This window comes from Melanotaenia boesemani, chromosome 7 (assembly GCF_017639745.1).
Source record: "Melanotaenia boesemani isolate fMelBoe1 chromosome 7, fMelBoe1.pri, whole genome shotgun sequence".
Classification (NCBI taxonomy): domain Eukaryota; kingdom Metazoa; phylum Chordata; class Actinopteri; order Atheriniformes; family Melanotaeniidae; genus Melanotaenia; species Melanotaenia boesemani.
The window spans coordinates 18597678-18623207 of NC_055688.1; the positions used below are offsets into that span (position 1 = coordinate 18597678).

Sequence of the window (25530 nt, forward strand, 5' to 3'; positions counted from 1 at the left end):
ATCACATGCATCCTTTTGATTTTATAGTTTAAACAACCTGACAGATTATAAAGAAAGTCTTCTACAGTTCTGGATACATCTCTTTTTCCTGCTTTACTCATGCAGCGTACCAGACATGTAAGAAAGACTAATATACTAGTGTGATTATGTTATGTCAATGAATTTGATCAGTCTTGTCTTCTGCTTCCACTTTACTAAGTTAAATATTCTTACACAGTGTTTGCAGAAGTTTTGCAATCTGTAATGCAAAATTTTAAATGGGACTGGAGTTTTCTGCAGGAAATGTAAATACCCTCCTCACAAACTAAATAGATGGATTGGACATGAAGCTGAATTATAGAGAAACTGTTGTGACTGAAAGAAATGTAATATAATTTAAAAAGAATAATAAACCATTTAACTGAAGTACATTCAAATGTTTGTCACAGCATTTTTTGATAGACTTGCAAATGAAGCTGATCAGATGAGTTTGACCAACTTAATTGTTGAAACAAACCTTTGTTTTTCAAGTGTCGGCATATATATGTTGTGAAAGCCATCGAGTGTTCTGGCATTATCAAAGCTGCATCACAAAGCAGTGGGCTTATTAACAGCCTCTTGACTTTGCTATGCTTGGCCACAGTTCCCCCTCCGGTGTTTGTAATGTATAAGCAGTGCTAATGGATTTGATCTAAAGTCAGCACACCAGGTGATTAAGGTTATTAAATTCACAACTTGGCTATAATAACATTGACTGAGTCATTTGTCAAAGGCAGTGTGAAGAAAGTTTTTTTATTTTTTCATTATTTTTTTTTTTTTTAGCAGCTTCACACTTTGTCAATTTCATGTTCACTTTTTCTCTCCATCGCTTTGTAACACCTTGATATGTTTCAGCTAAAGGTCTTAATCTTTTCCTGTATATTGCCAAATTTATGTATGTTTGGATACTTAGCTACCACCTTGATGGAGGTGTTTGTGTGCCTCGAAGATCCTAGGAGCTATGTTATCAGGGGCTTTATTACCCTGGTAGGGTCACCCATGGCACGCAAGTTTCTGTGGAAGGTACAGACAAGGCATGATTCAGATTACCCCTACGATTTCTAAAAACATTGGATCCAGGTTTCCCTTGCATGGACACAGATCACCGGGGCCCCTCTCTGGACTCACAAGGGTGAGAGTCTGCAGGGAACGTCTGGCAGAGTCCTCTGTCAAAAAGAGTATAAAACTCCATCTTTGACAGAGCTTCAACCATATCCCGAGAGAGATGGAGGACATTGAGTAAGAGTGGGCTGTGTTCCACCTTTGTTGAGGTGGCCAACCGAAGCTGTAGTCATCAGGTCATCGGTGACTAACATGGTAGTAATTCCTGAATTCGTTGGTGGACACCAGCAGTGAGGAATGGCGTCAAGCTGAATGAGTCCTATCTAACCTTTATGGGCTGTGGGACTCCAGAGGCAGTTGATGGGTATCGGAAGGCTAAGAAAAACACGGCTTCGGCAATCGCTAAGTTACACACTCGGGTGTGGGAGCAATTCGGAGAAGCCATGGAGAATTACTTCCGGACAGTTTTGAGAAGATTGTGGTCCACCATCCGGCAGCTCAGGAGAGGGAAGCAGTGCACCATCAACACTGTGTAGAGTGGGGATGGGGGGCTGTTGACCTCGACTCGGGATGTTGTGCGTCGGTGGAAGGAATACTTTGAAGACTTTCTCAATCTCACCGACACGTCTTCCTATGAGGAAGCAGAATCTTGGGACCCAGGAGTGGGCTCTCCTAACTCTGGGGCTCAGGGCTCTGAGGTGGTTCAAAAGGTCATCAGTGGTAGGCCCCTGGTGGTGGACGAGATATGTCCTGAGTCCCTTAAGGTTCTGGATGTCGTGGGGCTGTCTTGGTTGAAATGCCTCTCCAACATCACTTGGACATTGTGGACAGTGCCCCTTGACTGGCAGACTGGGGTGGTGGTCTCTCTTTTTAAGAAGGGGGGCCAGAGGGTATGCTCCAACTACAGGGAAATCACACTGCTTAGCTTACCTGGTAACGTCAATTAATTTGTCCTGGAGAGGAAGGTCCATCGGAAATTCAAATCTCGGATTGAGGAGGAGCAGTGTGGTTTTCGTCCTGGTCACGGAACAGTGGACCAGCTCTACACCCTCTTCAGGGTCTTGCAGGGTCTTGGAGTGGGCACAGGAGTTTGCCCAATCAGTCTTTGTGGACTTGGAGAAGGCATTTGACCATCTCCCCCGGGGAACTGCTGTAGGGGGTGCTCCAGCAGTATGGAGTACCAGGGTCCGATGTACAAGCTGTCTGTTCCCTGTCAACCGTTGCCAGAGCTTGGTCTGCATTGCTGGTAATAAGTCGGATTTGTCTCCAGTGAGGGTTGTACTCTGCCAAGGCTGCCCTTTCTCACTGGTTCTGTTCAAAACGTATCTGCGGCAAATAGAATGGAGGAACAAGGTTTTAAAGGTGAAGTGCAGAAGACTAAGGGAAATACGTTATGTGACATGTAGACTACAATGGACTGGCAAGGTGAAAGAAAACCAATGGGTATATATCTACACACATAGCAGGACTAATGAAGAACAGCTGAAGTGAATGAACAAATCAAACCAGGTGAATTAATGAACAGGAAACAGAAAGAAAAACAGAATACACAAGGGAAGGAACTACAAAAATAAAACAGGAAAAGTGATTTGCACCTGAGTGTAAAGCGACTGGGATTAGAATCAGCACCTCTAAATCCAAGACCGTGGTCTACCCTTACATATGATCACGAGCTGTGGGCAGTGACTGAAAGAACAAGACCGTGAATACAAACGACCATAATAAGTTTCCTCCTCAGGGTGGCCGGGCTCTCCCTTAGAGATAGGATGAGAAGCTCAGTCATCCAGAACAGGCACAGAGTAGAGTTCCTGCTCCACCGCATTGAAAGGAGCCAGGTGAGGTGACTTGGGCGTCTGGTTAGGATGCCCCCTGAATGCCACCCTGGTGAAGCATTCTGGACATGTTCCCCTAAGAGGAGACCTTAGAGAAGACCCAGGACACACTGGCGGGACTGTATCTCTGGCCTCCCCCCTAGGCAAGCTGGTGAATGTGGCTGAGGAGAGGGAAGTCTGGGCTTCCCTGCCTGGGCAGCTTCCCCCTGCAACCTGACCTTAGAGAAGCAGGAAGAAAATGGATGGATGGATGCTTAGATCTTGGGAACTGAACTGCTGATTTGCTTAGTGCTATTTATATATTCAAAATTATACTGAGAAAAATAACAAAAGGCTCCAAAATCAGAAAACCCAACATAATCTTTAACAAAGATATCAAATTTGTTTAAGGATTAATTTTGCAGATTCCAAATAACTGAAGCAGAAACCTTGAGGATCAACTTCCCCATATCTGCAGACATCAGGTACACACAGCAGAAATGGCTTGCGATATTAGATAATGAATGTAAAATAAACTGTGAAATCACTTTGCAGGAAAATTGAGAGTTCGTCTAGACTGATTTTATAGATAAAAATGTGCAAATGACTCAGCCAGTGTTGCATGGACGTGTTGAGTTCTGACTGCTCAGTCTAGGTTAATATAGAGTATTATCATTCAAGGTTTAATACTAGAGGTCAGCAGTTAACCTCTGCTGTAAGTGTGCAATGAAAATATGTACATGTCTTGCCACAATGGGTGGCAGATGTCTTTCTGCAGCATTACAGCCATTCTAACCACCTCTCATGGCTCCAATCAAGCATGCTGTCATTGGGGAAAAAATAAACTGAAATAACTGCAATGATCTCTAACCACACAGACTTATCAGAGAAAGCACCAGACCATGATTCATTCATTCATTCATTCATTGATCCCCATGTCTTTGGCTTTAATCTTGTATATGGTCTTAAGAGTGACACCACACACCATGATGCCCCAATGATGCCCCTAGACATTTTGGTGACAGTGAAAGCATCACATCCCAATCTTATTTTCTTTAGTATTGATTGAATTTTAAATTTCATACCAGTGTACCATCTTAGCTATAATGTTGTGCTGTACAGAAGGAAACATGTCAATATCAAGACACACATAGATGGATTTGATCAGATGCAGATTTATCTACAATAAAAACGATAAAATATAGTAATGTGATCCAACAGTTGTAAACGAACCATCCATTCGACAATAAGATAATGACACAAATACCTCGGGGCTAATGCAAGTACAGTCAGTGCATTTAAAGTCATTATGTAAGACAAAATGAAATCAGATAAATACTGCATAAGTAGATGGCTGAGCAGAGCCAATGCATTTGTTCTGGTTAAGGGGTCTCTGACTGCTGTGGAAAAGAGTTTTAGGAGCATGTAATTGATTCCTCTGTTGAGATTGTTCTACAGATATTAACAGATGCTTTATTTGGCTCCATGTGAATATGTTGGGAATAAGAAGCTTACTCTTTTTAACTGTATAAATCTGACAAACTTGTGCTAATTTTAGTTTTTAATATTTTCCATAAGCTTTGGTATTCAGTGGGGACACACACCCTTGTGAAGTAAAAAATGAAAGAATGCCTTAGGTTTTTTTTTTTAGTCATCAGCTGTCAAAAAAGGCAGTTCTCAGAAAGGGTGTCATCTTTCTGGGAGGCTTGCTCTTATGAGACCCTGCAATTCCTTCAGCCCTCCTTGTCACAACATCGCATTGGCAGTTTTTACTGTGACATATCCGAGGAAAGCCGTCTGGACGAAGAGGTGTGGCCAGATAAGAAACCTGGCAAGTTCACTGAGCTGTTGACATTTCCTCACAGCAACTCCCCAGGTTCTAATTGGCTACCGCTGATAAGATTCCCATGTTGTAATTGGTAGCGCCTGATAAGGTGCTGTCCGCTGCTGCAGTAGTCAGCAGCATGGTGAGATGACAAGAGCTTCGCTGTCACAGGGCCAAATCCAGGGCCAGAACCTCATTCTCCATTTTTCTTTTTTTTTTATTCTTTTTTTTTTCTCCAAGCTGGGGAATATAGAATATATTGACTAGCTTCTTAATATGAATAAAAATATTTTCATGCCCCTTTTAATGCCTCTGTTTCTCAATGTGCTGCTTTATTTATGCCAATTTCATTACTCTCAATTGATTATGAACAGATTAATTTGGAGTAGGAAATGACTAGACATGCAAGCCTGCTTAACGGTGAAAATTGGAAATGTGTGTTACCCAGACCATTGTCAAATACAATTAAACCACACACACAAAAAAACAATAACAGAAGGTGTTTGGTTTGTTTTATCAGAGAAAAGTATATTTAAATGTGTAGTAATTTCTTTTAGCTGATATCAAGCAGTAGAAGCAAGTTGGTTTGAGAAAACTATCCATTTGTGTCCTTATAGTTGAGACAATAGTTTAAGTGCAACAAAATTTCCTTTGAAACCGTTTTTAGTTTTCCAGAGAAAATCGACGAGAGTTGAAATCCTCTCTCTGCAGTCTGTTCGTTGGTTGTATTGCTTTGTGGTAGTCATGGTGACAGAGTGCTGATAAAATTACCCCAGCAACCAAATGGAAGTTGAGAGGGAAGAGAACGGTGGTTGTATCCATACATCTTGATATGTAGTATTTTGTATGATAGACCTAATTCTATTACTAACTACCTGAAATATTTGCAGCTTCTGGGGATTGTCCTAACCCAAAGAAAAACTAGGCCATTTTTTTTAGCTGATATCAGTCCATTTGTTCATTTTGCAGGCCAGACTCATTTATTTAGCAGATGTTTTTGCTGGCAGAAGTAGCCCAGAGCCTCCTGGGTATGAGCTGAAACTGCTGATGAAGACATTTTTTGCTTTATTGTGTCCTTAGTCCATGAAGTCAATGTAATTAATACACTCAACACTCACACTAAAGTTCCTTCTCCTCCCCTAACCTTACTTCCTCTCTGCCCACCTTGAGCTGCATCATTCCTAGTTGTGTGTATCATTTTTTATTGATCTCAAGGAAGTAATTATGCTTCTGTTTTTAGTAATGGAATGCACAAAAGACCTTGCCTGGCAGACAAACTACTTGATGTGAAACTTGCTACAGTCCCCAGAGCTTGTCTAATGGAAGGGTATGTGGGTGTGTGAGTTGGATGGAGAGGATATGAGACAAACGCCTTCACCCACAGTTAGTGCTCAGAGTCAGGGAGGCAAACCTCAGTGTCTCAGGAGTTTTGGTGTGAAGTCCTGACCAGCAGTATCAGGTTCATTCAACTGTAAGCGCCTAGATTTTAACTTTTAAACACCACAAAAGAAAAAGGGGGCTATTTTTTTCGCCATAGGGAGGTAATTTGAGGATATAAGTCCTTGTTTTATAGATAAATTTGAGTTACTTTAAGATTTACCAGTTGTACCAGTCCCAGTTGAAAGATCTAAATCTAGCAGTGCTTTTAGGATTATTTATTAGACATTTACTTTATTTTAAAGAAGCTGAATAGTGGGTGGAAAGTACTGGCCATCATAAAGTTGTAATACTTTACAGTTAGCTTGAGGTTTTTTGTTTTTGTTTTTTTTTTTCTCAGCTGTTTACTAACCATGACCATCAAAGATGTTTTCTCTCAAAGCATGAAATAATATAACAAGCTATGAGTACCTCAAGCACAGTTACAACAAAGAATGACAGTCCCACAACTTTTTTTCTGAGGCATAAGAATTGAATAAGACCAGGGTTTCTTATTCTGACAGTTTAAACTTCAAAGGAGACAGAAAACAGATTTAAAGAAGCGCTTCAGCTTGTTTTTCTTCCTAGAGGTTGTCAAACTGTCCTTCAGGCATCAATAAACACATTTAGTTTGTGTGTCTTGTTCTAAGCAAGGCTTTGGTTGTGTATTGAATATTTGTAAAACAGCAGAGTCCTTTAAGGCAGCTCAAGAATCCACTGATGTAACTATGTTCAGAGATTTAATGTAAAATATTAGTATTTTTATATTTTAATATTTCACCTTCTAAATCTCTATATACTTGGGAGGCCATGTTTTATGGGATTTGCAACATTTTAATCCCTTTCAACTGTCGGACATTTTAAGATCTCCCTCTGGTTTCATGATATGTTAGATTTCTGCATATTTTACTAATGTATTGATATATAGTATAAATATTTCTATAAATCCTTTAGTGCTGTCCGAGCAGTGTCTCATTTCATTGCACTGACAGCTATGAGGAGGAAATATATCGGGTCCTGAGTATCTGACTCCTGGTCGCTGGGAGATTTCTGCCTGTGAGTCTTTAGTGGAAAGGCAGTGGATTTCTTTGACTATTCTTTTTTTTCTAAGTCTTCCCCCCACTCTCATGGAACAATTAATCTCAAAAGCTGGGGATTTGCCTTCAAGCTTCCGTCTTATAACAATAAACTAAAATCGAAGACAAATTAGAGTTGGGAAGAAGGTAAACCTTACCAGAGGGGTAGTAAACGCACATATTAAGCACGTTCATGGCTGCGTTAAAGGGGTGTGTACAAAGGTATTAAAGGACACTGAATGGTAAACCAAGAGAAGAGTGGAAGGTTTGATTTGTAAAAATGAAACCTTCGACAAGCCACAATTGAGGTTACTCTATTGACTGCAGCTTCCCGAATCTTTCCAGTTGGAACTTTATATTGTAACTATGGCTTTTAATGGAATGGTAGATCTTAATGAATGTTAGGAACAGTAGAAGCTGCACAGATGAGTGGAAGCAGATTCTTATCCTGAATTTTAGCTCTGGCTCTGAAGTATCAAGCCACACATCAGTGAGTTAAATGTTAAATCCAAGAATACTAATCTCATAACCCTGTTGTTCTGAAGAGTTCTAACCACTAACAGAGCTTTGCACTGAGAGAATGTTTTTGTCGGAGTTGTGTGCTTGATGTTACATGTGGGATCAATTAAATTGCACAGCTGTTCGGTTTCCCATCAGATTTAACCAGCTCTGAAGTTCAGCTTTTAGTTCAGTTTGGGTCTTATACACAGTTGTTTTTTGTTGTTGTTTTGAACTGCATGTTATTCCTTTATTCTCCTCACCCAAGTCACTGGTTTGATATATCCTTATTTGGCGAGCAAAGCCTGCAGCATTTCTATTGATTTTTTTTTTCGCTCTCTCTTTTTTTATATATATATATATAAGTTTGGGTCATTATAGATGATTTCAGATGTAATATAGGAAGCCAGGCCAACTCGGAGAGCTCCAAGATTACTTTTTGTCTGTCACTTATAGATAGTAGGACTAGACTAATAGTATTAAAATTACAATTTTTAGTTCTGGTTATGTATTGGCATTCTGAAATATAACCAAAAAGCATTCTTTGTTTTAATGTCAATATTTTGCATTAATTGCTGTGTGGTTGTTCCTCAGCTGTATGGTTCATACAGATGGTCATCAGAAATATGGACAACTGTAGAAAGTCCAGCAAGAAATTTGCTTCTATTTAGATGGGTGGCTTGTTGACCCCTTAAGCCCTGTCCATATTTACATAAAACAAATGCCTAAAAACATTCACTCTGACACTTTGTGGTCTGGTTTAAACAAACCCTGGTCCACATCCATGGATAGTATGGCTCATTTGGAGGAATTTGAATGTCCATTCATTTTCTACTGTGGATCAAAGAAGTTAACTCTGGTCTGCTTGAAAACCGCTTGAGGCTCTTGGATTCTTACCATGTAAGTGAACGGACCATCTACATTACCTATTGATGTCTTTTTCCATTCATGAAATTTAAAATAAATTCTTTCTTATTTTTTTTTTCTAACAGTGTTTTGTCCTTAACATACGAACCTTAGGATCTGCAGTGTTTGCCATCTGTGCAGTCTGCAGGCAGAATTTAATGTCACAATCGGTGAAACGGTGCCTAAATAGAATAAGAAATGGTAGGCAATAAAATAAGAAACATTCAAGCCTCAGCAAGTGAAACCTTAGTTTCAGATTTCTCTCCTGATTTTCTTCCTACTTTCTTTTCTTCATAAATGGTTGTGAATCCATTGAGATAATAAAAGATTTAGCATCAACTGCAATTATATTAAGCCGCCTGTTGGAAGCTGTTTCATTTCATGTTAAATTAACTCGTGTTTTTGCATCACTTCATGTCTTAACAGGCCCATCACAACTCATTAACGGGCCCATCCTCCACTGGTCTGTCTGTAGAAGCATTTAACCCACTGTAGTGTTAAATGGTTTCTCCCTGGTATGAATTAAGTTTCTGTGGCATTATAGTATTTTTTGTTTTAGAATAATGTTGGAGTGCAGCTGTATTATCGTATATAATTCCATACCTTTTGGAGCCAAATTAAGCTGCCTAACCCAGCGTTTAGCAGGTGAGAGGCAGGGTACACCCTGGACAGGTGAGCACCATTTACCGATGACTAATCTTTACCAAATGTGATTGGTATGTGTCACCCAGATGCACCAGACATATACAAACAGTGACACAAAGTCACATCTACAGGAATGTAACCATGTTTCTCAGTTGTTTTTTTTCCTTTGTTTGTTTTAATAAAAACTAGTCTTTTTTTTGTTTTGTAGGAAATGAATGGACTCTATTTATGGATTTCAGTTTGATTGTTGTGTTGTTGTGTGGGTCTATCTTTGCACAATGCTAGAAGATATACCTGGAGAAAACAGACTTTAGAACATAAATATTTGCCATATTTATAATGTTTGAAGTAATACTAGCTTGAGTACAGGACACATTTTTAAGTTAACAGTCACTGTTCTTAATTTATGGGTTTTAAGATGTGATAAAAGCCGGAAATCTAATAAGAGTTGCGTTAACATCCATCAGAAACTTAATCTTATACTGCTCTGGTCATAGATTGTCACTTTCAAAGAAAAAAACAAGCACTTATCTCACTGTAGCTTAAAAACTGCTTGCCTACTTTACTTTTTTTTTTTTCCTTTAGTTGGATAAAAGAGCTAATCAACTCAGGTCAAAACAGGGACATTTCTCCTTTTTGTCCTTTTTCTGACTTTTTTTTTTCTTTCCTTTTATCTTATCATTTAATATATAAAAATTGGATAATGAAAATAACAGTTTCTTTCAGCAACAATGCCATAATCATGATTTAACTCTTATTGGGGAAGCACAGTATCTTCTTTGGTCATGTTTCTGTTGTCGAAAATGTAGCTGTGTCCATATGAATGCAGATGAGGTTTAGTGTTGAAGCCTATTTTCCATAAGTCTATGAAAGTGATCTAATAAAAATAAAATCTTCTATTGAACCCTGGTTGATTGCACTTTAAACGCCTGCAAGATAAAACATAGTTCATCGTGTTGGAGCAGTTTGTTTTTAAGCACTTAACCGTCTCATAAATTGTTGGCTCAAGTCCCACAGGAGTCGGTTTAATCTTTTCCCTTCGCTCGACTTGAAATTATCAAATAGCCTATTACATCTATCCCCTTTAGATTGATGTTTTGGTAATAGACTGTGTCTTTACATCTGTACTATCACATTGACTGCTCACAAATCAGCATTTAATGATGTGGCAGCCTTGCTCGCTTTAAGAAATATTTCAGTCATAGTCTCTCCCCTTGTTGCTCGTGTTCCCTCTCCAGGACAGCAGAAGCAGTGCTGTATATCATTTGCACATTAAAATGAGAAAGCATTTCTTCTGCTCAGTAATGAGTTCTGTGGGACTGGTGGTATAAATGTAAGACATGTATCTGAAATTTAATGCACGTCGCAAATGTTACTTGTCCTGTAAAAACATGTTTTGCTACATGAAGCTTCACATACTTGCATGTAGAGCTGCTGCTTCATTATGCATAGTTGAATTAATAAGCCAGAGGTTTCATATCATATAATGCTTCAGCGATTTATTGTTTATTTTTTAATTGATAAGTCATCAGCTGACACACATAGTATAGCCCTACTTCCACTTTTAATATTTGTCTCCCAGATACTTCAGCCGTGTTGTATTTGTTTCCCAGATGTGACAGAAATGCAGGACAGTTCCTCAGGAATTGAACAGATTTTCAGTGACAGCAGAAGCATGTCTGCCTCGTCCTCCAAGATGTTCTTAAAGTAACTTCCTGTCTCTTAGCGCTAATCATCCCTATAGATTAGCAGCAGCTGTTTTTGAGACTTCATTTGATCAACCAGTTTGTTCCTGTATCCCATCAAACACCTTCATTAAGGAATCTGTCATTAGGGGTGTGTGCAGTAAGTCCTCAACACATTACAGAAAACTGGACTAGGAATGAACAAAAGAAGAAGTAATAGGTATAAAATACGTACAACTAATGAAGATTGTGTAAAAAATAAAAAAAAAATTTCAGAGGGAAATAAACAGGAAAAGAAAATCCTGAGGACCTGAGAGATGCATCTGGCCCTTTAGGTTATCTACTGTTTGCTGAAGCCTCATCAGAAATGGTCTCTGTGGAAGGGCAGCTGTCAAAAAGGCATTCTTAAGGAAGGGAAATGGGGAGAAAAGCCAGATGTATGCCAAATTACACAAGAACTGGGGCCCTGACCTCAACATCCTAGAAATTGTGTGGCATAATCTTGTCAGAAAATAGAGGAAAAAGGCAGGCAGCATCCAAAGAAGAGTTTTAAAATGTCCTTCAAGAAGCCTTAAGAACTATTCCTGAAGAATACTTAAAGAAATGACAACAAAGCTTGTCCAAGAGACTCTAAGCAGTGTTGAATATAGATGCTCATACCAAATAATGTTTTGCATGCCGGTGTTGCCTTGGATGCTGAATTTCCATTCATGATTGTACATATTTCAGTTAATTGAAAGAAGTGGAGGTGGCTCAAGTTTTACATTTGGATCTGCAGTGGTTATTGATCATACAAGTTTCACCTTGTTTTGTGAGGATGTGAGAAGTTGCATTAATCAGTGTTAGCTCATCATAATGTTTCATTTGTTCTGACCAATCAGAATGATCCGAATCTTATAAACGTATATGTGAATGAAAATTGTTTTATGAACTGTTTAGATCTTGAACACAATTTGTCAAAGCTGAGTTTGCTGTCTTTTCTTTATCCTCAACAATCTGACCATCTGAGGGATCCAAATGTTACCATGTGACAGATCATCTTCAATGATTTCCTCACCAAAAACAGGCTTTTCAGACACGCAGCACTATATAAAAATGTTTGATTATAAATTCCACTTACAACCTCACTTCATTATCACATCACATTATTCAGAATGCTTTGATAGCATTGTGATGAGTTTACACCCCTCTTTGTGATCGCCCTTTTTTCTCCTCTTTTTATACTTTTTATCTCTCCTTCCTCTCCCCGCCCCCAGATATCAGAGTAATCTCTTCTTGTCTGTCACCTCTCAGCCCGATAAGGCTGGAAGAGTCATGCTCCTGTCCAAGAGCAGATGCTCCTCTTTGACAGCATTGACACAAACACAAGAGCCTCTGCTCCATTTGGATGAAAATGGCTCCTGATAAGCCAGTAGAATTTGAGCTTGTTTACAATAACTAATCTCCCTATCAGGAAAGTGTTCAGTAAGACTCCTCCTCAGTGAGATAAATGCTGATGTCAACTTTGCTTCTTTGTGTCTTTATCTTTTCCCCGACACTGTAAGTTGTCATATCAAATTTTTGGCTGTCAGCCCTTGATACACACTAGTTTGGCACATTTACTGCATTGCAGAATTCAGTCATGCAAATCTTTTTTTTTATTATTATTATTATTATTAAGATGCAACAGCAGCAGTGAGCCATTTCAGACATGGAGATGAAACTCATTTAGAAAGTTAAAATTAAGCATTTAGCTGAACAAAGCGTATTTGAGTCATGAGTGAGAAGTTGTAATTTGTTAGTTTAGTATCTCAGCACTATTATCCAGTCCCCTTTCAGTGTGGTTATGTTGGGATGAATGAAAATGGGGATGATTTTTGATCATATTAGTGTAAAAATTGTAGAAACAGGAACATCTTTTGTGGAAAGCAGGACTTTGCAGGGATGGTTGAATGTTGGCCCCTGCACCACCTTTGTGTTCAGGGAAACGATTCTTTATTAATGCTATTGCAAAGCTAGAATTAGCACATTAAAATGTAACTACAGCCTTACTCGTGGGTAAGGACATGGTTAGCCCTTGATAAAATAGAATGTTACTTCGTATTGAAGGACAGCAGAGGCAGCGTTCATTTTCTACGACTTAACTTTCAGTTTAATTGTTGGAGTCTTTGTGGTAACAGATGAATGCAGAGTTCTAAATACCAAGTCTGCTTTTCAGACTCTTATCTGCTTTAAATCTATGAATGCATTTGCAATCTGCTCCAGTGGATTTACAAATCATGTGGAAGACATAAATAAATGTAACGAATCTCATTCCAATAAGGATCAAGTAAGCTTGTTAATGAATTATTTCCCTTCTGCAGTGGACGTAGGATTTGGTGCCCCTTTTGACTTTGGATTCACTCTCAAACCCAGGTGTTCTACATTAGATATGCATTAGTCTTGTGGTATTGAATTCTCAGCTCACCTTTGTTAAGGATTGGGTTCGAGCTAGTTTATCCAATCCTAATTTTAGAGTCTGTAATTTGACTACCGCTGTACCCATCACCTCACCAAAGCCATGGTCACCTGTTGGACACAAGGACAACATATTTACTACCAGCCGTGGAATTGCACATGATTCATATGCAGCAGGCAACAGTTGCTTACTTACAAAGCTCCTCTTGTTCAGGTTTTCTGTGCAGTCAAATGCACAAGCTTTTTTTCATTCAGATGTACAGAGAAATTAACTTTTTTAAAAGCAGTATATAACCTTCAGTCTTGTGGTTTCAGCAATGAAATTACAGACGCAGCTATTCAGCCAGAACCTGCCAAAATTCTTAACATTATTTGGCCATTGTAAACTTCTTATTGTTGGCAAATAAAACTATATTTTTCTTGTATCTTTTCCCTCAAACAAATCTGATGTTGATGAAAGAGTAGGACAGATGACAGTGTACCATCTTGAATACAAGAAAAGAAGTGAAGAAACAAAAGTGAAATGTCAGGACACCACTGAACCAAGCATCCATTTGTGGATTCAAACTGACTCTTTTATTGTGAAAGAGAACAAATGTTCTTTTCTAGTAGCCATTCCCCACAGCTTCCCCCCATCTTCAGTACAAAGCTCCAGGGTTCCTCTCATTCAGCCTCTCTTCTGGCCAGACTTTCAACCAGGTCACACCTAAACTTTTATCCTAAACGATCAAAGTAGTACAACACCCTCCTTCAAGCTCCAAGGAACAGCAGCTCTACTTTCCTCCAGGCCTCAGCAGAGGACCAAACCTGGTAACTTCAACTGCTCTTAGCAATCTCCAGGTGTGTTTCACAGCAACAGTCCAGAATTGGGAATCTTCTCAGACAAAGAAGAAAGGAGCCGCTTAGTTTGTTCTTGGTAACTTCTCCAACTAAGAAGCGACCAGTCTCCTGCTTCTAAGAAACACTTAGCTCAAAACTCGATTAGCTGGACAAATATTCCCTTTCCAGCTCCCCCCTTTTTTCTCAGTTTCCAAATGAGAACGGTAACAAAAGAGGCACACTGGGTTTTAGCAGTTCTGGAACTTTCCAGTGGTACTCCATAGGTAATGCATTACATTAAAATTTAATTCCTAATAACTAGGCTCGCACCTTCCAAAACCCAACGGTAAAAAAAATGTGCAAAATCTACACTGTAGTGGCCACGGTTACACGGTGGTTTTTAATTTGGATTTAATTATTCAGAATTATTTAATTTGGAATTAAAGTATTCAAGTAAATTTGAATTGATGTTTACATTTGGGTAGGTTGGGAAGGGATGGACAGGGGGGCGGATGTGATGTACGTCTACTGGAAGAAACGAACTCCAGTTCCTGTTTTGTTTTGTGCTTTTGTTTGTTTGTTTTGTCTAAAACAATGAATACCACATAATAAGAACCATTTCACTTTGATTTTGATCATAGTTTTGAAGCAGCATCTCAACACTAGCATGCTACTTCACTTTCATCAGCCTAGGAGGAGAACGTACCATATATGCGTCATTGCGACAGGAGAAGTGAACGAGCATGCGCAGAATGACTGGAATTAATTTAAAGTAGATTGACCATGGAATTACGCGTTTGAGGAATTAGATTAAATCAGATTTAAAATTATAATAAACCAGCCACTTACTTTGGATTTAAATTTAATTCTGAATGGTCATTTTTATTTAGAAATAGGTGTTTACGTTATTTTTAAGTTTTTTTAAAAAAGATTTCATTTTTATTCTGAATGAAAAAAGATCAGTTTGTTCTTTGCCAGTCTCCTTAATTCAACTTCTCATTGGTGATTCTAGTTCTTAAAATGCATTGCAATGGTTGAAGGAGAAACAGTAGAGGAAGAGTCTCCCCCTCATCTAGTCGGGCTGTCTTCAGGCCTCCTCTGCCGTACTTATATCTTCACCTTGTTGTCTCCTCCTTCTCAGGTCCCAAACAAGACATGGTGCAGTGTAACACTCAGGACACTCTTGATTGTGCCACCATTAGACCACCAGACCCCCCTGCAGCTTTATCATAATTAACAGATCAAAGTGGAGAGAAGGGCATTAGTACATTATTAAAGAGACACTGTATCTCTGTGTATGTTGGATATGCAAGTAATGGAAAAATTATTATTATGAGCACATACTTTATATCCATTCTGAGTGCTTTCATAAGGCATTGTAGATAAGGTTGTACAAATTGTTCTCCAAATTAGTTTTTTTCTTTTTTTTAAATTCTTGCATACCTTTTCTATGTTCTTAAATTCTTGTCATGCTGTTGCATTCTCCAGAAGGTGGACTTTTAACCTACCTTCCACACCTGGAAATTCATGCTAAGATCCAGAGCTGCATTTAGGAAAACACTGAGGTCAGAAAGGCATCCTGTCAAAGAGTTACTTTGCATTTCATGTATTATTTTGCAAGCTTAATCTGTCATTTTCACAGTTTCAAACTGGAAGTGCCAGAGTTTTACTTTGCAATTATATGGAAGTCTCGTGATTCAACATCAAATAACTCAGATTTTAGTTATTAGTGTGATTCTATTTGTGTGTGTGTGTGTGTGTGTGTGTGTGTGTGTGTGTGTGAGACCTGACATCTGCCAGTAATGTGTAGACGCAACACCTCAGGTCCAAGTTGACTTGGCTGAACTCTTTGTTCCCCTTCCCGACCAGTCACTTCAGTTGCAGTGATGTTTGCCCGGGCTGGCTGGAGGTCATACTGCAGACTGACCCATAGTTTCCAACAGTTATAGGTGATTAAATAGAATAATTAATCTGTGCTTGAATAAAGAAGTAGTACACTGTCATACTAGTTTGTTGTTTTTCTGTAATAACTACTATCAAATCTTTGTACTTTATCCACTGCCACTGTTGGAAGTTCAGTTGGAGAGTAATTTTGTCTCGTTAGCATCACACTTGTCTATTTAAAATTGTCCTATTTATTCTCTTTTTATCTCCAGTCCTCATCTCTTTAGCTCCCTCTTGACTTTGCTCTCTAGGGACTGTAATAAACCTGTGGTTCACTGTTAAAACCGTGCACATTTTAGGCTAAATGAGCCCCAGCGTCTCTCTGCCTGCTGTTGGGTCTTACGGCCAGTGGGCCTTTAAATTACTTAATTTCCTATCTGCCTCCTGGGGGAGCTTGTAGGGGGAGCTAAATGCTGGTCACAGCCTGCAGAGAAAAGAGTATCGGAAAACCCTAAGGCTGGGTGGACCAAGCAAAATAAAGGAATGCTACCATTTCATTAGCCATGGGTGATTTCCTGAATGCAGATATGCATCGTGGTGATGAGGCTGACAGTTGCATACAGGATGGTGATTCAACAGCCTGTCCATTAGTGTCATTTGCTTTTTAATAAAATCTTATGCCTTCTTGTTGGAATTTGCTTCTTTTTTTTTTTTTTACTCGTTGGTTGTTTGGCTTCTAAAATCTAAAAAATAATTAAGTGTTTTTTGTAACAGATGGGGAGAAAATGAAGTTTCTCCAGTAAATGGTGAAAGATAGATGAGTATTTGTTGGATCAATAAATTGATCGACTGAGTGTTATGACCTGGCTTTCTGGGCCACTACATAAAATGAAGACTGAACACGGGCTAAGAAAAAAACAACGGTGTTTGTTATAAAAAACAATCAGCCAATATCAAAACTCTGAGCAACACACTAGAAGCAGCAGAAGTCGTGACCCCAACCCCCCCCCCCCCGCAAACAGCTCTAGGCATGCTCTATGCAAACCTTCATAGAAGCTAGTCAGAGCAATTAAGCCAATGCACCTCCCAAAGAGGATGCAGAGGAGTGTAACACTGAGCGAATCAATCAAATTAAAACACCCTGCCTCGTCAGAGATGGGGTCAAACACTAATATTTTTTCAGACACCTTTAGTTTTGAGCATGGCACTCATTTGCTGTTGACTTTGCGCTATGTGGTTTCCACTTTCCCTGAACTGGTGTTGCACAGTTTGATCCCATTGAATCATGGCAGTGTCATCCTGAAATATGACTGAAGATGGAGAGAAAAAACAGAAGAGGTCATTTTGCTTCTCATGTGACACCACAGTGAGTCTTTCCAGTCATCACATTTGGGAAACAATGATGGGCCATTCCATGAGGACAGAAAGCCGTGGTCTCCACTGTCCCTCTATTTAAAGGTCCCATATTATACACTTTATTCCCAATCTGAGACCATTCATTAATATCTAAATGAAATATTTCCGCCATGGTATGGACAAATCGACCCTCAGTTTGAGTGCAGCGGCTTCTCTTCACCTCCCTCTTTTTAGCAGCTTCAGAAATGTGCCGTTTATGGTGGGCGGAACCCTGGTGGAGCAGCTCAGCTGTTGGCTCCGCCCATCGCATCGCCCGTCATGAGGTGATTGACAGGTTAGGCCTTAGCGGTTACTAGACGCTGATTACAGCGTAGTGAAGGATAAACAAACGCCGGAACACCGGAACCCATTCAGACTAATAAGGCCGAAACGATAAAATAACTGCCAGCTCTTACCTCTCCAGCTGTGTCACGGACAGTTGGTATTGAACCTGGCTTCAGCTTCAAACGGTTGGCGAAGCCTGCTTTCCATGCACCCATGTTGTGGAAACAGTCCTCTTTGAAATGCTGGCCACAGACATGCAAAACCTTTGGAAGTTTTCCGGGTACATTTCCTCCAAAAATAAAATTAATCCACTCAGTCCTCGTTGGTTCAGTGGATGGAAGTAAAAAAACGTTTTCGTGTTCATTTATGCAGCCACAAACAGAACAGTGCTTCTGTCGCTTAGCCATGTCCGCTAACGAGGGTTGCCGAAGAGGGAAAAACACTGGGCGCTAGGTGATTTTTAGAGGGCGGGCTTTGAGAGCCGGTAGACGGGTCCATCGCTCTGTGGGGAGTGGTTATTGTCCCTTATGACGTCATAACGTACACGCTTTCAAACAAGCTCATTTCAGCGCTTACTTCCCTAGAGGTGGAGCAGGGGGGAGAGAGAGCGCCTGAAAGAGTTTCACACTTACGGGTCTCCTACACATGCGGGGGGACCAGTATGACTGTTCCAAAACCATTAAAAAGTGAATTTTGCATAATATGGGACCTTTAAATCCAGCCAAGCTTAACCAGACTTAGTTATTAAGTTCAGGTATTTAGAGCTCTAGATTTGAATATTTGTGTCATGAGCGCTTAGCCACACATGTTGAGATGTTTAGATTATATCATTAAATATGGCATTTGTATGAGCTTAAAGTGACTTGAGCTTAGAGCTAAAAATAATTTGGCTCATTTTTCATCTTGCTGCCATTGATTTTTATGTTCTTTTCAACTGGGTGTTAACATTTCATATAGGGTTGTCTTGATTCCATACACACTGTATCATTAGCTACACTGAAGTGTTCAAATTTATTATTTTAGTTAAAAATCTTTACTGACCTTGATTCCCGTAATGCTAGTTTTGTGCCAGTCTCCCATTCCTCTTTTCTGGCAAGGTGAACTTATCTACTTTGTGTCTATGTTTGCTTGTACGTGTGTGTGTATCCTTGTGTTGAAGTTTCAGGAGCTGTTTGTTATTCCTGCCTGAGCTCCATCTATCGATGTGGCGGTGTCGATTGGCACGTTTGGGGGGAGCAAAGGTTGACTCTTCTTCTCAAGGACACGTTGTTGTATCACAGTCAAAAGCCCTGACTGAAGTGCATAGGTTCACATCTGAAAAGTATAAATGATTTATGAAGGAAAGTGAGTATACATATGTGTGTGTGTGTGCTGGGAAAATGAGACTATGGATATCAGGATAAAGCAAAGGAGTACTTTCAACCCAAAAAAAAAAGCAGAGTTTTATATTAAAGAAAAAAGGGAGAAATTGAAGGCGCTAAATTAACGGGTACAGCAGCACAGACGGTGGAGCAGATCCAGAAGGCTACTAGAGTGGATATAACTTGACCTGTACTTGGAGTACACTTGAACATCTATGACCCTACCAGTTAAATGCATGAGGCTTTGTGAGCTGCACGATCAATAAGTGGTCTTTCTTTTAGTGAGGAACACAAATGGATTCTGTGGATTAAAGAATAACTGGACATAGGATTTTTTCCTTCTTTTTTTTTATTGAACAAAAAAAAAATCAGAATTTCAGGTTCAGCTGTCATTTTAATGCATCTTCTGTTTTAGTTGTTTTAAATTGGCTATAGAACAAATGGTGAACAAATTTTGATGGGTTGCATGATATGCTAATAGTAATCAGCGTTATTGTTAATCATGCCTCAGATATTAAATAGATGTACACAGGCTATGATTACAAATCTCCAGATTCTATTAAATTATTATGGGGGAAAAAGTTTTCTTTTACACCTGATTTATTTGTTTATTCAAGAAGAAGAATCAGACTGAGGATATCACTTGTAAAACACTGAGTGTGTGTATTCATCAGCTCTTCAGAGATGGCATTTAGTGAACTTTAAACTGTAATAAAACCTCTTGGGGGGGGGGGAATAAAAGGCTCACCACACTCCCCTCCTCTTTCATTTTAACTCCTGTAAAGTGTCCCCAGTTAATAGGGTTGTGTTCGTTAACAAGCCTGTGAAGTCCTCGTCAGCAGTATTATCACCTCGACACAGAGACACGCTCTGCTTTATCAGGCCTCTCTGTGGCACTGACAGCAGACAGCGCGGCAATTAGTGGCTCAGAGAGGGAAGCAAAGAGGCAAGTGGCATTATTGCACATGGTCAGCTTTGTCTGAACACCAGTACAGTAGTTGTTGTTCAGGCAGAAGTGCATACATTTATACATAATGGCTTTACAGTACACTCTACCTCAGACCTTCTGTTGTGTGGCGTGTTGGAGTCTTGTCATTTTTAACAGTAGTGTTGGTTTTGGCATTCTGGAAGAAGGCAGCTTGGCTCAGCCAGCAGTCACAGCAATTTAAAGGTCTGTCACAGAGAAAGAGGTCGACCAGAGGAGAGTATTAAAAAGCATTTAGAGCTGTGAATTCGACTGTGTGCAGACTGAAAGAATGAGCTGCCAGTTGATGTATGATGTGTTAGTGTTGATCCTACCGCAGGATTTTTATTGTCCTTCCTAATGATATTTGCTTTATTATTTATTATAGAGATTTTAGAAGTGGAAATCTCTGGGATTGTTTGTTTCAGATGCATGCATTTTGGTGGGATAAAAATGAAGATTTGTAAAGTTCATCGTGCTTTAGGATCTGGCTGTATGACAAGAGTCTGATAGCATCAGGATTTATGCTTAATGCCATGATAATCATGTTTTACACCTTTTTTTTTGCTTTTTCTTGCCACAAGCTATAATTTTTTAGTATACTACTCATTGATGTACATTTTATGTTTCTTAAATGGGAAATTGTAAATTGACTTGTAGTTATATAGTGCTTTTTCAGTCAGTTTGACCCCTCACAGTGCTTTACACTGCATATCACATTCACCAATTCACACACACACACTCTTACCCCGATAGGGGCAACGGGAGGCAACGTGGGGTTAAGTGTCTTGCCAAAGGACACTTCGACATGTAATCGGTTCCCATGATCCCAGATCCCATGACAAAACCATACTGCTATTTCAGGATTCCACCAAGTCTAGAACTTCTCATCTGGGAGGTGGTTTTTGCACCGTTCTCTGCTTGGCTGTACCTAACTACACCCTGTAAATGATGAACAAGGCACGTGACTCACAGAAATGACACTAAACACTCAGGCGTTTTCTTTTTGTTTGTGTATTTCCACAGAAGGTATCTGTAACATAACAATGGACTCCAACTCAATGACGATGCCCATGTCAGACCCCAACCCCTGGGCAACAGCCATGAACAACTTGGGGATGCCTCCAATGGGAATGACTGGACAGCCACTCATGCCAGGTATAACCTTGTCCAAACTCATACACAGACACACCTGATGATTTTTATCTGACTTTGCAACAAAGTGGTCTATCTATCTCTGAAAGTTTATTGTTTTAATTTTGAAATAGTTAAATCAGGCAGGCGAAGGTTTCTCAATATGAATCTGTGTCAGTCATTTAAAATAAATATGCAGGAATAAACAGGCTGAACTGAATCATCAACAGGGAATTGTAAGCTGAGAATCGTTATATTCTGGCATGCACAGACAGGCCGATGTGACTCAGTCTACTGAGATCAGTAAAAAAAAAAAAAAAATAAGCAGGAGTTTGTTTCCAACATGGAAGTCAAAGTACTGTAAGTTTTATTAGTGTTGATTAAAAAAAATTATTCTCATCTTAAAGCGACACTACACAACCTTACAATTCAGTGCTTTTGACTCATTTTGATGGAAAGCTGACATTCACGTTACATCTGTTTTTTTATGGCACAATGTTATATGGTAGCAACTGGATATCAACCCACTGGCCATCTTGGTCATACACCATGGTTGATTAAGCAAAGTAACACTAGAGACCATCACCAGAAGAGGGGAGGAAAAGAAAGAGAAAGTGATAGAGCAAGAGATAAAACAAGAGTCTACATCTGACTGACTTTCACTGGCTGGTGAGAGTTTAGAGAAGAGACAAGATTTGAGGTGAATGGTGAATTAGCCTTTGTAAAAGGGGTGCCAAAGAGAAAAAAAACCTGCCAAAGTTCAGTAGTGCTGTTGTAATTTTCATTTGCTTTTTCACTGCTTTAAGTAACATTTTATTTTCTACTCTTTTAGTGTTACCTGCACTTGATTGATAACATGCACATTCACATTTTCTGTCTATCAGTCCCTGATAAATGCAGACCTTGGGCTTCATTGCATGACATTGGCAACTTTAAGCTGTAAACTAGAGTTTTTATTCCGAAACCAAATAATTGACTTAATGTTTTCTTAATTTCTGAGCTCCATGCACTGTAATAAGACTGTCAATGGATTAATGGCAACTGTGCAACGATGTGGAACCACTGAGATTATGCATTTGTTAATTTCCCTCTCACTTTCGAGAAGTTCAACTACTATGTAAGGATGTAGCACTACAATATCCAAAGCTTTAACTGCTCTCTGTAACATTAGGTTCAGCTGCACCCTCCCACTCTCCATCTCTGAGGAGTTATTCTGCCACGTCTTTTCTGTCTCCTCAGTAGAAGCTTCTCCCTAAAGCCTTTTATAAATCACTTCCCACTTCTTAGCTGAAATGCACTTTCATATTTGAAATATGCCAGGCTTAAGTGCATGTGTGTGCAGCTGCATTTGTGTGTGTGTGTGTGTGTGTGTGAGAGAGAGAGAGAGAGCTTGGAGATGAGCAGTCTTCCAAATGCACTCCTCAAGAAATATTAGGGGAGATGCATGGACACAAGCATGGCATATTTCTAACATGGTAAATAAAAGCCTCTCCACTAAGGAAGGAGAAGTGGCAGAGAAAACATTTTCATAAAGGTGGAGACCTGAAAAATTTAGCCTAACGTAAGTGGGTTTTCCCCTGTCAGCCTCAGAATCTGTGGACAAGATGTAAGTGTACGCTTTCCTTGGTTCAGTCTCTTTTAAAAAGTCAACCTAAATGCATTCGTGTAAAAATGTTTGTTCTGCTCATGTGTCTGAGGCGACACCAAGAAAGTAAACACAGGAAGGACGTTCCTAAGAAAGTTCTGTTTTACCCAAATATCCAAAGATCAATGAACTCTGTTTCTTATCCGGGTCAGGCCCTGATTCACTTTCCAGCTAGCCCGAAGAAAACTTTGAACTTTCCTCTGATTTTAAGAATTGAAAGCATATTCAGCTCCAGGGGGTGTCCACCTCACACTGGCTTATGTTGAATCCAGTTAGAAACAACTTCTCACAATGGACTTTAGTGTGGCTTGTTGGTCAGAAGCCAGATACAATTCAAGTGCTCAGATCTGTCCAAACAAACCAAACTAGAGAAAAATAAAAAAAAAAACTGAATAACACAGGTCTAAAAATGTATTGAAACGAAGACGGAGGCTCTGTATTGGTGTTTCATCTTGTTGTTAAGCACTTTGTGATTTTATCTTGAAAGGTGCTATATAAATAAACATTTACTTACTTACTTACTTACTATTGCACATACAGTAAACACATCTTTGCTAGAGTCTGCAGTGCGTTTGATGAAGGGCTGATGATCTCCTGCAGAGATCCTCCCTTTGAACTTGATTCATTGCTGCTGAAGACCTTAATATAGCAGCCATTTAGCTTCATAGCAGGAAAAGCAGCAGTGCAACTAAAAACTCTAATGAAGGCCATGCCAGTGATCCACTATGCACAACATACGGGCAGTCAGACAGGCGAACATAGAATCCAGCAATTAGTGATGTTATTAGCTGCACCTGTGTTTAGTAAGTTGAGATGTCTGCTGTGAGGAAGGTCAATTCAACTGCTCTCCTACCTAATCAGTTTTTACCAACAGTCATACCAACGACTTGGTGCACATACAAGTTAATTAGGATCTTTGAAGGTTCTATGACAGAAAACACTTATTAAGAACAGTTTTCTATGCAGAAAAGTGTTTTCATTTGCCTGAGTTGGACATCTATAGAAGACTTGCCACTTGCCTGAGCAGAGTTTAGTTGCGCTGGATAAGATGTTCAACCTGTGGCTCGATCACCTTGAGTAACTAACATCGGCACACTTCTTGATCTTTTAGAGTCAAAGTGTGTGAATTACATGCAGATGTTTAGAAAAATCTGAGTCATCATCACTGCTTGGAAATCGTCACGAGTGCTGATTACAAGGGCAAAACTACGAATTACAGTCTCCAACAAGACGTCTGTGTGGCATGAGATTAAATGTTGGTTGAGCTCTGCTAAAGCCAAGTTTACTGATCTGATGAACTAATAGAAGAAATAAAGGTGTAATTTGTCTTAATAGATGCAATAAACAAACAGCAGAGTGAGATGGATGCTGGTCAAGCTCCATTAGTTCATGCCCACTCACTGAGAAAAGCTCTGATGAGAGCTCCTCCCTGGATCTGTGGTGTGTGTGTGGGCATAATGTTGGGTTGCAGACCTTAAAGTCTTAACCAGGCTGACTCATCAGTTTCCAGAAACAGATTGAGAAAGATGATAGGTGGACAAGATATAAGAAATTTGACAGACAGACATAAAAGGAAGAGATGCAGATGAAGTATTCAGTGGTGACTCCTCTTTTGGGTAACCTGAAGGAATGCTATGTTTTTTTTTTTTTTGACTTTCCTTCTTTCTCCTCCTTTTTGGACTCCCAACATTACAGTTGCATCAGTCACTTAAACTCAGAGCCACATTAGAAAACATGGTATTTATCAGGACCTCCCAGAGCTACAGTCCACTCACCTCCAGCTCTTAATAATGTCCTAGGCTAATACAGAATTGAGTGGTAATTATAATATACAGTGTATATGTATGAACAGTGTAAATGGGTAATTAAAATTTCTATAATCAAGATAAATTATCAAAATACTTGTGATACCTCTGTTAATTACATAAATGGGATGCATTTTTACTTGTCAACCTTGCATTTATCATTTAAATAAAAAGAAACTTTACTTTTGAGCATCAGAAGTATTATTTCTTTGGAAGAATATGCTCATTAAAATAACTATGTGAGGACAAAATAAAAAGCTCCCTGTTGGCCACTACACTAATTCCCTACATGTGTGACGTTAGCTTTCATGAACTCAGGTTCTGGATGAGAACATGCCACCTGCATCTGTCTGTTTTTGCTATTTGTAGTTTCTACTATCAGCCCCAGTTTCATCATAACCTCAACTACAAAATCTGAACACAAAGAGCACACACACACACACCTTTATATGTCACAAAGTCTTATGCTAGGCTGTCAGGCAGCATTTGTTCCCAGGGCACCTTTGGCTTTGAAGTAATCCAGGTGGATTAGTTATTGATTCCCCATCATGACAGTACATCATCTTTTTCTTTTTTGTTTCACCTCCAAACAACAGGGGAGGATTTGCTGTCACTCTCTTTGTCTTTGCCTGTTTGATTTTTGTACCACGCTTGTGCAGGCGCACATTTAGTCATACGCTGCCTAGCCTAAAAAAATTGTCACCGAAAAGTAAAAATTCATACTCTAATATTTCGTTGGACTGCCTTAGGCTTTGATTGCGGCAGCATTCGCTGTGGCGTTGTTTCGATAAACTTCTGCAATGTCAAGATTTCTTTCCATCCCGTGTTGCATTAATTTTTCACCAAGATCTTGTAATGAT

The 25530-nt window shown here is 39.4% G+C and overlaps 1 protein-coding gene across 6 annotated transcripts in view; it reads left to right on the forward strand.

The window, feature by feature from the left end:
* Window positions 1–25530, forward strand: part of enox2 (ecto-NOX disulfide-thiol exchanger 2) — a 185107-nt gene that overhangs the window by 105885 nt on the left and 53692 nt on the right. For all 6 annotated transcript variants that reach the window (XM_041989987.1, XM_041989990.1, XM_041989986.1 and 3 more), the window contains one exon: window positions 21113–21244. In XM_041989987.1, coding sequence (XP_041845921.1) covers window positions 21113–21244 — 132 coding nt within the window. The remainder of the gene's footprint in view (window positions 1–21112; window positions 21245–25530) is intronic.